We start from the raw sequence: 15,104 nt of genomic DNA, 5'->3' as shown, positions 1-15,104 counted from the left end.
GTGGGTGGAGAGAGGAGTCATAGGGTGAGGGAGAAGCAGGTTCCCCGCTGAGCAGGGAGCCTGATGCGGGACTAGATCCCGGATCCAGGGATCACAACCTGAGCCAAAGGCAGACGCTTGGGACGCCTGGGTGGCTCAGCGGTTGGGCGCCTGCCTTTGGCTCGGGTCGTGATCCCTGGATCCGGGATCGAGTCCCGCATCGGGTTCCCTGCAAGGAGCCTGCTTCTCCCTCTGCCTATGTCTCTGCCTCTCCTCTCAATCTGTGTCTCTCATGAATAAATAAATAAATCTTAAAAAAAAAAAAAAAAAGGCAGACGCTTAACCGACTGAGCCGTCCAGGCACCCCTGCCCTAATGCCTTTTATTCCCATATTAGTATACTGTGGACATCAGACTGTAGTGTGTGGTACTGAGATCCCTGTGTGGGCACCAGGGTGGGTACGATGGTGTCAGTCACAGACATCCCAGATAATGCAGGGGAGAGGTCAGCAATTATGGCTTTGAAGGAAAAGGGATCTGGAACCAGATGGGTTCAGGTCCCAGCTTCACCACTTGTCACAGTGTGAAGGACAAATTTCCTAAGTTCTCTGCACCTTAATTTCCTCGGCCATCAAATGAAGATAATGGTCCTGGCCTCATAGGGTTATTGTGAATATTCAAATGAGCTAGAAAAGGTATCTAGAACAAGCATCCATAGTTAGACAACTGCTCTTGTCACTTCCAGTGGCACTTGAAGCCGCCACACACCTCTCCTGCCTCTTCATCCCAGCGTCATCAGCACCCTGGCCTTATACAACTTTTGCCTCGCGCTGGGCTAGCCCCTAAGAGCAAAGACCTTGTCTTATCCCCAACAGGTGCCCCCTTGGCACCTCGTGCAGTTCTTTGAAGTTACTGCTGAATGAATCAAATTTAAAACTGTTCTCTGTCAGAAGATTAAGATCCATTCGCTGAAATAGCTTTACCCCATCTCCAGACCCAGGCTTTAGCTGGTGTGGCAGCAAAGCCTTTCCAACTAAGCCCTCTGGAAGTCCTCAGCTTGATTTATTTTTGGATTGTGTCTCCAGAATACGTCAAAATAGCTTTCCCCGCGGAAGGGAAATGATTCCTATTCCTACCTACAGATCCTCGAGCCAATCTGAGCCATCACTGTGGCCCCTTCTGGCACCACATTCTTGCAGCTTGTGGAGGAGGAAACATTGAGAAGCACATTTGTTCGAGTGGCGGAGTTTACTGCCCACAAAGAGCTTCGTGGCCTCGGAGCCTTGTTGCCTACAGAGTAGGTTACTACTCCAGGTAAATGCCAAGATAGGATTTTCCAGCAACATTCTTTTACAGATAAGAGAGAAGCAAAGTGCAGGAGAAGAAAACATGTTAGGGTCTCACTCTAAGGTTGGCTTGGTCTCATTTTAGAAATTGGATCCCCCCTTGTTCTTCCAAGTGGGTAAAATTCACAATTCCTTAACTGCAACTGAAACCAGAGATGGCCAGTTTGGGGCAAAGTTTGCGGACAGACAGATGCGAGGCTTTTGTGTGAACTCTGGCAAAGCTTTCCCTCTGGAACTCATTCGTCAAGCGAAGATTAGCACAAGGCTTCTGTTAGCCCTAAATTTCTGAATCTAGGTCATTCTGAGAAGATTCCTTCAGTCGCCAAGTTTCCACGGAGTATTTGCTGTTCTGGAAGTGTGCCACTAGAGGCCGCTGTAAATAGGGTTTAGCCCTGCAGCCGCTGTGGAAGGCCAGGCCTGCCTTCATTGCCATTCGTGATGTTGCTAAGCCAGGCAGGCCACCCCTTAGATGTGAAAACCAGAACCTGTCCAGACTGCAAGGAGCTAGAATTGAGATGGCAGCCTCGCAGTAGGTGCGTCTGTTGGTACATGCCGACCACCTCTGTTTCCTGTCTAGATGGAGGAGAAAGCCCTCTGTGCGTGGCATGACAGGCAGAGGCCTTGGGACCGCAGGGCCTGGCTCTGTAGCATGCCCCGTTATCCAGGGCCAGTTCCCATTTAGCTGCTTAATATTCTGACTCACAGCTGAACTCACTCATTCAACAAGTAATCTTGGAGGCCCTATTTCACGCCCAGTAATAGCAAATATTTTTATAGAATCAGAAAGGCAACAGGAGGAAGCTTGAAAGGAAAAGTCGTGGCCTTTGTTCCATGCTCCATGGAAGCTTCTTATCTGTATTTTTCTCTTAATCCCCCAACTCAGTCTCTGAGGTGGGCATTTGTATGCTCATTTGCAGAGAAGCAAACTGGAAATCAAAGGTAAGGAGCATCAAACCTTGTACAGAGTGAATGAATGAATGAATAGAATATCCGCTCCAGGGTTGTGTGGCTAGGACTTGACCTTGGGAACTTCTGATCCCAATTTCAGACCTTTTATCTCCACTTCTGGCATATGGGGGAGGAAGAGGACATAGAGAAAAAGAGAATGATCTGGTGGCAGGCAGGGCTGAGAACCTGAGTCTCTTGCCTTGCAGGCTGGCCTGTCCAACCTGACTGTTGCATCCTGGAGTGCCCCCTGGCGGAGTTGGCTGGGGAGGCTCCAGACCTGGCTGTCTCTAAGCTCCTTCCCACCAGCCTGAACCAGGCCTGTGGAGGCACAGCAGGAGGGAAAGGGGGGAGGGAGCCCAAATGACCCTAATCAGTGTGTTTATTGGATCATAACTGTATTAGCCTCACAACTCAGTGAATCGCACAGAAATCACTTTCCTCTCCTTGAGGATCTTGCCGCAGCTCCATTAAAAGCTGCTGGCCCACGTGTACCTGTGAGGAAGCTCTGGTATAGCAGAAGCCGTGGGGGAGGAGGGAGAAGCAATATTTCTCCTTCCTCATTACACTGACAGGGAAAACGGCCATTTCACATTCACTGTATAAGAAAAGCCCCCAAAGGAAAGGAAATCCAAGGTTCACAATTGTCTTTTTGGCAACATTCAGCTCAGAGAAAATTCTCTTTGTGCCTCCCTTTTTGACAGTGTTTGTGATGCTGTTTAAGATAAAACAAGAGTTGGGAAGGAACTTGCATTTGGGGAACATATCAGGTGCCAGATGCCTGGCACATATTATTCCACTGACTCTCTGAAGGCCCGCAAACAAGGCATTATGACATCTCATTCATAGATGCATCCACATCATGGGTGAAGATTCCACCCAGTTGGCAGGGCTAAGCTGGGGGATCTACTCTTTTCCCTCCACCATACTCTAAACTCCCATGGGTTTGGTTTCTCCCTTTGCTCTCTTCTAACACTCAAAAAAAAAAAAAAAAAAAACCCAGAAACTAGTATTCAAACCAGGTCACTGTGTGACTATGGCGGCTTCCCTCCCCAAGCCTCCATCTGTAGCCTGAGGACTAACCCCTCTCTGGTCTAAACTTCAGTGATTTTTCTTCCCTGGTAGCTCCCAGCACATCCTCAGCTAATTAGAATCTCACACCAACTCGGAGGGGAGGGCAGTATGGGTATTATTCCCATTTTTTAAGCTAGGGGAACTTGAGAAAGCAGAAATGCAATGAGGTGTTCAAGGTCACAGCATGAATGCAGAAGCAGGCATTCTGCCTCCAGCCCCCAAGCTTGCAGGCAGGCTGCCTCTAAGGCTGTCAGCAGCAGCTCTGGGAGCCTGACACCTGAGCCTCACCCTGGCTCCTGATAGAATTATCAGAGAACCAGGGAACACATACTTCCCGTAATCAGGGCAACTTTTCTTAGCCAGGGGTGGAGGAGGCAAGATGTGAAGTGTGTCTGATGAGCTCCTCTCCCAGTGCAGGGCCCCGAGTTAATAAAACCCAGGGAAATCATGGCAGACAGCTGGAGATGCAAGCAGGCGAGCTCCAGGGGCAGGGCCACTGGGACTTCAGCTTCTGCACAAAGCCAATCTCATGGCATTTTGTGCACGTTTAAGTTTTCTCCAGCAGCCAGGCAAGCAAACACCAGGCAGCTTGGCATGAAAATTAATTTCAACCTTAAAAAAAAGTGTTTCATCCTCAGTGGCTCTTCAGGCCACCCCAGTACAGGTACAGCCAGAGGAAGTACTAAGGAGCGATGGTGATAGAATCTGAGGGCTTCTGTGAAATGGTAGCCCTGCACCCATCAGCCTGAGGTAGGGAGGGGCAGAGAGTCCTGTGGCCAGGACACTCATGGCCGCTGGGGCAGGGGAGAACTGAGAGGGGTTTCTGCAAATAGAATCAATCGAGGCCACCTGGGTACAAATAGAGCTGTTCTGTCCCTCACCTGGGCCTGCACATGCCACTCAGGAACGTGACAAGTGTGTCGGTGGAAGGCTGAGACTTCAGAGAGGGACACAATTTGTTTTGGAGCTTGTGAAGAAATGTGAGGACTCACTCTTCATTTCCCAAGATGCTCAAACAAGAGGAAATGGGCTTCCATCAAGTGGAGAAAGAGTTCAGGAGGCCCAGGAGCAGACTGGCTGACTGGCAGTAATGTATTCAAATGCAATTAAGTCCAGTGAAAAGAAAGGGAGGCTGAGGCCCTGGGGGAAAGGCCAGGCTGTTGAGGACCGAGGTCCAAGGCCTGCAGGGCACACCCCCTGCTAGTGGAGAGAGGAGGGAAAAAAATTACCTAAGAAAAGAATTGTGGAAGGAGAAAGGTTAGGAAAATCCATTCTAACTTCTTGGAAATGGTAATACTTGAAATATGGTGAGGATTTGGGCCTGGCAGAGAGGAAATGGCAGGAGGAAAGGCCAGTGGCACCCAGGTGCAGCTGACTCTGGTTGGGTGCAAAAGCCCAATGTGGGTGGTGGGGAGGTGGACAATCACCCTGGCTTTTCTTGTGGAAGGCCCAGAGACGGCAGAGATGGCATATTTGTGTTTATCAATCAACAGAAAGTCAAGGAGGCCCATCTCTTCTTGAAGAAGCCAAGGTGAGAGAAGATTCCCAAGACTGATTCTTTTTTTTTTTTTTTTTTTTTAAGATTTTATTTGTTTATTCATGAGAGACACACAGGGAGAGAGGCAGAGACACAGGCAGAGGGAGAAGCAGGCTCCATGCAGGGAACCCGATGCGGGACTCGATCCCGGGCCTCCAGGATCAGGCCCTGGGCTGAAGGCGGCACTAAACCACTGAGCCACCCAGGCTGCCCGAGACTGATTCTAATCAGAGCTCCCATTCATTTTTATTTCTAGTTACTGCCTCTCAACAGAACAACCTTGGGCATATTTCTTCTCCTCCCTAGGACTCACTTTCCAGGTCTGTAAAGTCTAGGCAAGTTGAATTATCTTTAAAGTCGGCAGTGCTGAGTTCTCTAAGATGGTAACTAACAATACTGAGCTGAATACTGGGTTACCTATTTGAGGGAAGGTGATGGACTGTGAGGTCTACGCTGGACAAAGTGAGAAGTGGAAGGGTCATGGCCCAGAGCACAGATCAGATGGTACAGACCAGTGAGGGGCCGGGAGCTAGAGACTCCTGGTCAGGCGCTGAAGGAGGACGGGAAAGAGGCCTGATGGTGCTGGGCAAAGACAGGGCCTTTGGACCCACACAGTCCTGGGTCTGCATCCTGTCATTGCTTACCTGTGTGTGCTTGGGCAGGTTAAGGTACTGAACAACTTTGGACCTCAGTTTCTTTATCTGTAAAGTGGAGCAGATAGTGCCCATTATTCTACAGATTTCTAGAACAGTAATTCAAAGTAGGTGCTTTAACTCCACTGGACAGCTTCTGAGGAGACTGGGTCTCCCTCATTTCTACATCCCTGGTGATGAACTAGCACAGCTAGTTTGTACAGCTGGTTTGGCACAGGGGAGTATTTGCCAAATGGGACAGTAAGTAGCATCATGGGGTTAACGTGAGGATTAAATATGTGACATGTTAAATTCTCCCTGCTATGCCTAGTATATAGCAGGTTCTTGGTAAAAAAGAGATACATAAAAATCCCTCCTCTTCTCTGTGGTCCTGGCCTAGGGGCCCAGAGATTCGCCATCTGACAGTTGTCAAACTGTTCAACAACTGAATTCATTATAGATGTTCACTAAATGTTTGCTGGACAGAAGGCTAGATGAGGTGTGGTGGGGAAGACAGGCTCTGTTTGGGACCAGGAGGAGGAGGCCGAAGGTCCTCCTGAATGAGTTGATGTTTCAGAGGGAAAGGGTGGACTTTTATTTAGTCTTTAAAAAAAAAAAAAAAAAAAAAAAAAAAGGTTTTATTCATTTATTTGAGAGAGTGAATGAGAGAGAGCACAAACTGGGGAGAGAGGCAGAGAGAGAGAGAGGAGACTCCCCACTGAGCAGGGAGCCTGAGGTGGGCCTCGATCTCAGGACCTTGGGATCATGACCTGAGCCAAAGGCAGATGCTTAATTGACTGAGCCACTGAGGTGCTCCTCATTTAGTCTTTTGACAAGCTGAGCACTCACAATGTATCGTGCACTGTCTCAGGGATGGGAATGCACCACTGAACAAGACCAAGTCCTTGCCTGTATAAAACTTAAATCCTAGTGAGAAACTGACAAGATTAATGCTATAAGGGAAAATAAGGCCAGGGGATGAGAGTAATGAGGCACTGTGTTAGCTGGGATGGCCTCTTCCATGCAGAGGGGGCATCTGGACAGAGACCTGAGGGACTGGGCTGAGGGAACAGCAGGACACAGAGGTCCTGAGAAAGGAGTTACAGGGCCAACAAGGAGGTCAGTGTGGCTGGCACACAGTCAGTGAGGTGAAGAGAAAGATGAGATGATGTCAGAGAAGTCACAGGGAAGGGAGGGGACAGAGCCCATAGCCCAGTAAGTCCTCTTACCACAGAGTAAAATGGGAGCCAGGGGAGGATCTCCAGCAGAGGAACATCACAACCTCACTTTGGTCTCACAGTCTAGACTTTGGTCTAGACTTTAGATGACTTTGGTCCATCTAAAGTGGATCCCATGCTGCTGTGAAGATTCCAGTAGCTAGACTGTACTGGGTGGGAGGTGCCCTTCACTTGGAAAAGCATGAGTGGGTGGAGGGAAGAAGAGAGCAAGAGACATGAGAGAGCAAGCTAGTGCCCACTGGGCTGCCATAGATGCCAGGGCAGAGTGGGTGGTGGGAGGGGTGGATCCTAAGGCAAGAAGGCTGCTGGGCTGGCAGAGAAGGGCCCTGGGGCTTCTCTTTGCCCCAATGAATCATGGACCCAGTTAGCTGGCGCTATGATCTGGGGAGAAGTAGGAGGGAGGGCTAGTGTGCAGTTCAGGTTGGGATGGTAGGGCATCTGGCTGGAAGACCGCTGCCACCCTCTGGGAAGAATGGGTACTGGAGGTGTGGCGAGCTCTGTGGCTGGCTTTTGCTTCTTTTACCCTGACAGAACATGGCTTCTCTCCACACCTCAGGCGGGTCCTCACTGTTCTTGGGTCCCTGACCTTGCTGCCATTGGTGGCGTTTCTTATTGGGAGGAAAGAGTTCAGGTGAACTTGAGTGCATCATTCTCCCCCTCTAAGCTTCTTAGTAAATGAAGGGGTTTAGCTAGATGGTCTCCAAGCCCCTTCTAGCATTTCTATTAATGGATGGAATCAGACACTACATCTTTCCCACCTCTGTACTGCCGTGGAGGTTTCAGGTTTCTGTTGTGCCCTCTATTTTTCCTTTTGTCTTCAGGGCTGCCATGCATGGAGGTGGAGGGTATTCACTGCACAAGGACACCCAACCAAGGGAGTAAGTGGAGGCTCAAAGCCAGCCCACACTCTGCTCAACAAGCCATGTGCCCTGTCTGGCTCAGAGTTTCATGTCCCTAGAGTAAAGAACACATTTTTCTAGTTTATTCTAAGGTGTGGTATGGGCAGCCCCCACTGCCCTGTCGCATGCATAGTCCTTCTGCTCTTCTGTGTCCCTTTTCTCCTACCATCACAAGTCTGAAACAGGGCAGATCTGAGGGCAGCATTTACACGAAGTGTCTTGAGAGGGTGGGCAGCAGCTGTCTTCGCTGTGAAGATCTCTGCCTCATATACCCCGCGGTGCTTTTCTTCTCCTTCTTATCAATGCTGCAAGTTGCCTCTCGAAATTGCTCTGCCATCATTAACACCGCAGATTAGGTCAGATGAGAGCGTGTTTGCAGTCTTGGATGGCAAAGGCAAAGCGCTGATGCTGATTATTCCAGATCTTCTGGGCATGGCCCATTCCGTGCTCACAGTTCCTAATCAGAGAGATGAGTACTGGTTACGTGGCCGGGCGGGCCAGGGCCACAGTTGGTTCTGATCTGGCCACCAGGCCCAGACAACACATCTGCAGCACCTGCTGGCCTATCGGCTGGCTTGCCTCAACATCGCAGGGGACCTCAGTAACTTGGCACTAGCATAGCCCTCAAAGGAGAAATGACCCATCACATGGCACATCTGCTGGCTGCTTTTGAACCACTGGCACTTCATTTAAGCAAGGACTGTGAGCATTTTGCCCTGGGCCTGATCAGCAAGCTTTGGATTCTGGGGCTCACTCTGTTGACCATGTAGCCGAGGAGTGTCTTGCAATCCTTCAGCGTTCCCTTCTGAAAAGCTCATGTGCCTGGAAGAGGCCAAGACCTGTGGCCTGGCGCCATGGCCCCTCACCTCCTGGCTTCCCACTCTTACTGCTGCCATCTTTACCCGGCGGCCCAGCCACACCAAGCTCCCCAAACACGGCTCTCTGGCCCTTGGTCGTGCTGGCTGTCTGCCAGGAGCACCTGCTTAGCTTTGTGCTTCGGGCAGAGGTTTGTCATCTGTGGCGGCAGCTCTTCTGGCAAAGCCCCCATCTTTACCACTTCAGTGCACTCCAGCCCCGTAACCTGCTGGCAGCACTTGCATTCCTTTGCCCAAAGCTTTCTTGGCCTCTTGAACCTGCATTCGCCACTCTGTGCTGGCTAGGCCAGAGTGCCCAGGAGTTCCCACTTGCCCCCACAAAACAGTGACCCTCAGCCCCTGAGCCAACCACCAACAAACGCTGGTGTATAACACCCTGCTCTCTCGCCCTTCTAGGGGGCTAAGTTTGAGGCGTGTTCTATATAATTTGCCCGAGCTCCTCTGTGGGAATGAGCCCTAGCTGCCCAGGGATAACTGGCCTGATAACCACCCCCCCCCCCCAGCCCCCGTAGGGCCTACTTACCTGTCTTACCCCCATCCTCCCCACGTAGTGTTTCTTTAACTCCCAAATAAACTACTCACATTCAATTAGCAATAATCGCTCCTCCGATAAACCTCATTGGCTATGACACTGCCACTGTGCAAAGCTAACTATTCACATTCAAACCTTTCTCTCAGGGTCTGCTTCTGGGGGAACCAAACAGACATCATTTCCAATGTCCTTTTCAAGAACACCTTTTTTTTTTTTTTTTTCATAGAAAGAGCACACACGTACATGATCATAGAAGGAGGGAGGCAGAAGGAGAGGGAAAGAATGTTAAGTAGGCTTCACGCCCAGCACAAGGTCTGACGCAGGGCTCAATCTCATGCCCCGGAGATCGTGACTTGAGCTGAAATCAAGAGTTGGACGCTTAACCAACTGAACCACCTAGGCACCCCCAGATCCTCTTTTTGCAGTTTCCCCTGATCCTCCCTTCTTTCCACTCCTAAGGCAAAACTGTTGGCCACTCTTTTCTGTTCCCAGGGACTTTATACCTACCTCCAAGGCACTACTCCTGCTGCATTGTGGCTTATCTATCTGCATGTCCTGGGGCCCCTACTAGCCTGAGGACCCCTTGGGCACAACATGTTATTTGTCTCTTTATTCTCGGAGCCTAGGATAGTCTGTGGCACAGAACAGGTACCCAAAACAATTTTTTTTGTCAAAGACCCAGCAGTGGAAATGCAATGACTGAGAGGGAATGGAGAGAAATAGACAAATAGAGAATCCTTCTAGAAAGGCCTGGGGGCTGCTAGCCCAGATGCTGTCACTTTTTTTTAAATTTTTTTTTTTTATTTATGATAGTCACAGAGAGAGAGAGAGAGAGAGAGAGAGGCAGAGACACAGGCAGAGGGAGAAGCAGGCTCCATGCACCGGGAGCCCAACGTGGGATTCGATCCCAGGTCTCCAGAATCGCGCCCTGGGTCAAAGGCAGGCGCTAAACTGCTGCGCCACCCAGGGATCCCCAGATGCTGTCACATAACAAAGTAACGGGGTAGAGTTTCAGTCTCACTATGCACCGGCTGAGCAACCTGCAATAGCTCCCTATGGTTGCCCTCCCCAACATGGCCTGATTTCATATATGGTTTTAAAGACCATCATCTGTCCCCATCCCAAGAGGCGGTCCCTCTCTTGGGTCAAGAGAAAGGTTTGAATGTGAATAGTTAGCTTTGCACAGTGGCAGTGTCATAGCCAATGAGGTTTATCGGAGGAGCGATTATTGCTAATTGAATGTGAGTAGTTTATTTGGGAGTTAAAGTTAAAGACTGGGGTTCAAATTCTTCTGTCAGTTCCCACCTGGCTGTTCAGGGACAAGTTCCTTAGCCTCTCTTGCCACTAGCTTCCTTATTTATTAAATGTGGATAGTAATGTCTCACACTTATATTTTGAGAATTTAAAATCATACACGGCCCTTATGAGAGATTCTAAAACCACTGCGTTGTATACTTTAAATGGTGAATTTTATGCTATGGGAATAATATTTTTTTTTAAGATTTTATTTATTTATTCACAGAGACAGAGAGAGACAGTCAGAGACACAGGCAGAGGGAGAAGCAGGCATCATACAGAGAGCCTGATGTGGGACTCAATCCAGGGTCTCCAGGATTACGCCCTGGAACCTGCACCACCAGGGCTGCCCCGGGAATAATATTTTTTAAAAAAGAATTAAGCATGGTTTCTAGCCTGCGGTAGGCTCTCTGAAAATAGAATGGTTGATTATCAAGAAGTTTCCCAAGTGGCCCTAGCAGTGGGCCAGACACACAGTAGGTACTCAGTAAATACCAGTGGAATGAATGGATAACATATTCCACAAGTATGTTTGGAACATTGTCAAGGACAGGTATGTGGGAGGTGGGAGGTGGGAGGGAGAGGAGGGCATAGAAATTCTGAGCCCAGTATTGGTTCGCTCAGGAAAGTTGGCCTGAATTATTCTCTTGGGAGATGGGGCCACGTATCCAAACGGAGGTGGGCCTTCAGACCCAGGCGTGCCCACTGCCATGGGAATCCCAGCCGCCTCTGCCCCTTTGGTGTGGGTCTCAGGTAGCAGAAGGAGTCCACCCTGAACCCGAGTAAATGGAAAACACTTAACCTAGGTCAAGGAATGTGTTCTTATATTCATCTTTGACTCTGGCTGTTTCTAATGTTCTGGGAATTGACTTCAAACCATCTCAACACGCCAGTTACCCAGCGCCTGAGGCAGGGCCCAGAGGGCGTGGCTTTCCCCGGGTCCAGCCTCAGGCTCTAGGCCTCCCCGCCACCCCCCTCCGCGTCCCTTCCCGCCCCCGGCGTCGGGCGGTGGGCGCGGAAAACCCGGCTCCAGCTCAGTACAACTTGCACGGAGGCTGAGGAGGGGCTGCGGGGGATTTTCCGGAGCCGAGTCTATGCATGCAGCCCCCGGGAGACGCCACAGCATGGCGACCCGAGTCTGGAGGGGCCGGGATGAGGCAGGGTGGGGCCGGTCCGGCCCTGAGGCCACGAAGGGCTTGGTTCTGGAGGGGGGCCCCATCTGAGGGGTGCCTCAACGGTCCCCCCGGTCCCAGGACAGGGACCAGAACCCGGCACACAGCAGCCTTCCACGCGGTGCTGGTTGGATGGGAGCTCAGGGGGCTCCAGCCACCCTCTCAGTCTGGTGGAGGAAGCTTCTAGACCCCAGGGGCTGGCTCAGCCACTAGTCACGACGGGCCGGAGATGGGGAGGGAGCTGGCGGGTGGCTTAGGTGGTTGGCGCCAGGCCCGGAGGGAGCCCGAGGGGGACTGGGGGCACCCATGCACAGACCTGCCTAGGCCTAACGGCCCTGCCTGGGAGACCGAGGAGGCCCCTCTGGGCCCTGGGGTGGCCCCCACACACCTGCCCAAGAGATGTGATTCTGTGTATAGACGCGCCCCGCCCCCCCCCCGCTCCCCCGCTCCGTGGGGCGCACCCGCAGCAAAGAGCCCCTCGAGCCTCGGGCGGGGGGCGGGGGGCGGGGATGGCTCCTTTGCGCACGTCGCTGCCACCCAGCCCCGCGCAGGCTCCTCCAACACACGCCCCGCGGTGCACGAACCCCTCTCCCTCTTCCAGTAGGAAACCCCTGAGGGGGTTGGCGGGGGGCGCAGAGGGAGACGCGCGCGGCCGGGACCATCTCCGGCTCCCCCCGCCCCCGCTTCCAGCATCTGGAGCCGCGGCCCCACGCCCGCCACGCGCGCACACACGCGCACACACGCGCACACACAGACTCACGCTCGCACCGACACCCTCACACCCGTGCGCAGACCCCGCCCGCGGCCCCGCCCCGGCCCCTGCGGGCGCCCCCTCCGGCGCTCGCCGACCCCGCACGCAGCCCGCCCCGGCTGGCGGGAGGCGGCGGCTTCGGGCACATTTGATTTTCCCGCAGCCCGGGCGCCCGGGAGCCCGCGCCCGAGCCGGGGAGGTGGCGCCCGCCGCCGGCTCCCCAGCCCCGCTGCCGCCCGCGCGCAGACCCAGCGAGAGGAGGCGCAGCCCCGGCGTCCCCGCTCCGCGCCGCCGGCGCCCGGCCACCCCCGCGCCCCCTCCCGCGCCCGCTCCGGCCCCCACGCCCCCTCCCGCGCCCGCACCCCTCCGGCCCCCCAAGCTGCACGCCCCTCTCCGCGACGCCGCGCGTCCCTCCCGGCGACCTCCCCCCGCGCCCCTCCGCCTCCCTCCGCGGCGCCCCGGCTCCCCCGCACCGGCCCCCTCTGCGGGCCCCCGGCCTCCGCGCCGCGGCCCCCGCTCCCCTCCCCTCTCCGCGGCCCCCGCTCCCTCCGCCCCCCTTCCCTCTCTCACTTCCCACGCCCCCTCTTCGCGCTCCTCTCTCCTCCCTTTGCCGCCCAGCGCCGGCTCCGGAGTTGGGGGAGCGCCCAGGGTTTCAGTCGCTTTGGAGGAGGCGTGAATCGCGCAGGGATTGACTAATTGGGGGTGGGGGGCGCGGTGGGCGATGGAGCAGCCCGAGGACATGGCGTCGCTGAGCGAGTTCGATTCCTTGGCGGGCAGCATCCCGGCCACCAAGGTGGAGATCACCGTGTCCTGCAGGTGAGCGCCCGCCGGCCGGGTCCCCCCGCCCCGCCCCGCCCCGCCCCGCGCCGCGCCGCGCCTGGCCCTGGAGCGCCGCGGCCTCCGCCGCCCGGACCTCTCCCGTCGCGCGCCCCCTCCAGCTTCCAGGACCACCGCTGCCCGGCCTGCGGCCGAGCCCTGCCCAGCCACGGGGGGTGGCGGCGGAGTGGGAGGCCAGGCGTGGGGTCGCATCGCGGAAAGTTTGCACTCCAGGCTGTTGCCGGGAGGAGAAAGGCAGACCTGGGAGGAGGAGAGGGAGGTTGTGAAAGGCCATCCCAGGGTCTCAGCACAGGCGATTTCCGATCTACTCCTCCCCAAATGGAGAAGTGAGTGATCTGCCCCATCCTTCCCAGGCATACCCAGCCTCTGCCTTCCATGCCCTTCTCTCCTGCCGTCTCCCTCCTGCTTTGCCCCAACACCCTCCTCTCCTCTGCCCCCACCCACTGTCCCAGACCCCAGGATTTACAGCTTTTCTTCACCTCCAACAGCAAAACTGACTCGTGGAAAAGGATCAGATTGACTCATTCATACTGAGCTGTGGATAACTGATAACAACTTCTTCAAGTGGCGCCATTAAAAACAAAACAAAAACAAAAAAACCAATAACTTAGGTACAAAAATCTTAAGCCAAAGGACTAGAACACTGAGTATGGAATTTTAGAGTCCAGCAGGGGAGGGGAGGTGTGTTTTGTGGCCTACCACCCCCAAATCCTCAGTCATGTCACACGGAGTCTGGGGATAACTTCTCCATCTAAGAGCCAGGTCTCCCCCTGTTTCTCCTATCTGGGGAGAAGGCTGCCCCAAGCAGTAAGGGGGCGCCAGTGGAGGAGGAGGATTTTTCTCTAGTGCAGTGGTGGCTTAGGGCTGGCCTGGGGCCCCTGCGGGGCTGAGGCTGTGAGGGGTGCTATGGGCCAGGCAGAGACCACCTTTGACATTCCCCCAGAGATGCCATTCCTCCTGCCCCAATGACCAACAGCATTTCCAGAGTCCTGGCTGTGCCCTTGTAACAAATCACCCACCCCATTTTTATCCAGGTCCCTCTCTGGTCAGAGCCTTCACTCGCCCTCATGGCCTCCCAACCTTCTTTTCCAAAGTTGTGGCACTGATGGTGTGTGTGTGTGTGTGTGTGTGTAGACAGAGCCTGAGGAGCGACTGGGGATTTGAGGGTGAGTGGGAGCGAGGGCTGGTGTGGTGGAACACAGCCCCCTTCCCCATGCCAGACCCTTCCTGGGTCTCCTGTGGTAGCTTCCACATGTCTCCGCCATGGTCCCACACATCACTATCAGAATTATCTCCTGACACCATTTGCATCTTGCCATTGCTCTGCTGGGAGATTCCTGATGGCCCATTAGCTCCCGTCTCACCTCCTCAGCCATCAACAGTTGCCACAGCCTGCCTTCCCTCCCCTGTGGAGCACACATCCCTGCGCCTGATGCTCCCTCCCAGCTTGTCAGGCTTGTGTCAGAGCTGTCTCCAGATCCTTGTCACCGCTGAGCTCTGAGCAGCCAACTCCCCATCCTGATTTCACCCCTCCTTCATCTCTGCTGGCTCATGTCCCCCCATCCTGAAAAGTCCAGCCTCATGCCCCCCCCCACCTCCAGCTGTCCTTCTCACCCATGAGACACCCAGCCAGCATCACACAGGCTTCTGTGTCCTCTGGGTCCTGAGTACTCAGCCAGGGCCAGGGGTTCACTCACACACTGAGCACTCAATCTCTGAAGACACCTCAGGTACGGAGACTTCATCCCTCTTCCCCCAAAGCAACCGTAGAAGCAGTGGAGGACAGGGATCCCCACCCTGGCTCTGACCCGTGACCCCTCTACTGCAGTGGAGTTGGGGGAGGCAGAGGGCATGTGGCCATGTGGCATTGGAGTCCAACACCTTGAAATGGATTTTGCTCCACCCTTTGAGGCAAACTTTTAGCCTCCATTGCCCCTGTTTGTCAAATGCACACGATGAACCTGTATTTGAGAAATCTTTGCTGAGGTAGCT

General features: G+C 53.8%; 1 protein-coding gene and 2 pseudogenes across 3 annotated transcripts in view; 2 read left to right on the top strand and 1 right to left on the bottom strand.

Moving 5' to 3' along the window:
* Positions 1-9,106: 9,106 nt before the first annotated feature.
* Positions 9,107-9,173, bottom strand: LOC140595719 (U4 spliceosomal RNA; annotated as a pseudogene).
* Positions 9,174-10,230: 1,057 nt separating this feature from the next.
* Positions 10,231-10,297, top strand: LOC140595718 (U4 spliceosomal RNA; annotated as a pseudogene).
* A 2,418-nt stretch (positions 10,298-12,715) lies between these two features.
* CPNE5 (copine 5) overlaps positions 12,716-15,104 on the top strand; it is an 88,372-nt gene continuing 85,983 nt past the window's right edge. Inside the window, exon 1 of one of the 3 annotated variants that reach the window (XM_025990835.2) lies at positions 12,716-13,091. In XM_025990835.2, coding sequence (XP_025846620.1) covers positions 12,997-13,091 — 95 coding nt within the window. In that variant the 5' untranslated portion in view covers positions 12,716-12,996. The remainder of the gene's footprint in view (positions 13,092-15,104) is intronic. The other 2 variants (XM_025990834.2, XM_072731270.1) reach the window with 2 other exon arrangements.

This window comes from Vulpes vulpes, chromosome 1 (genome assembly GCF_048418805.1).
Source record: "Vulpes vulpes isolate BD-2025 chromosome 1, VulVul3, whole genome shotgun sequence".
Taxonomy (NCBI): Eukaryota; Metazoa; Chordata; class Mammalia; order Carnivora; family Canidae; genus Vulpes; species Vulpes vulpes.
This window is presented reverse-complemented; position numbering and strand designations above follow the sequence as displayed.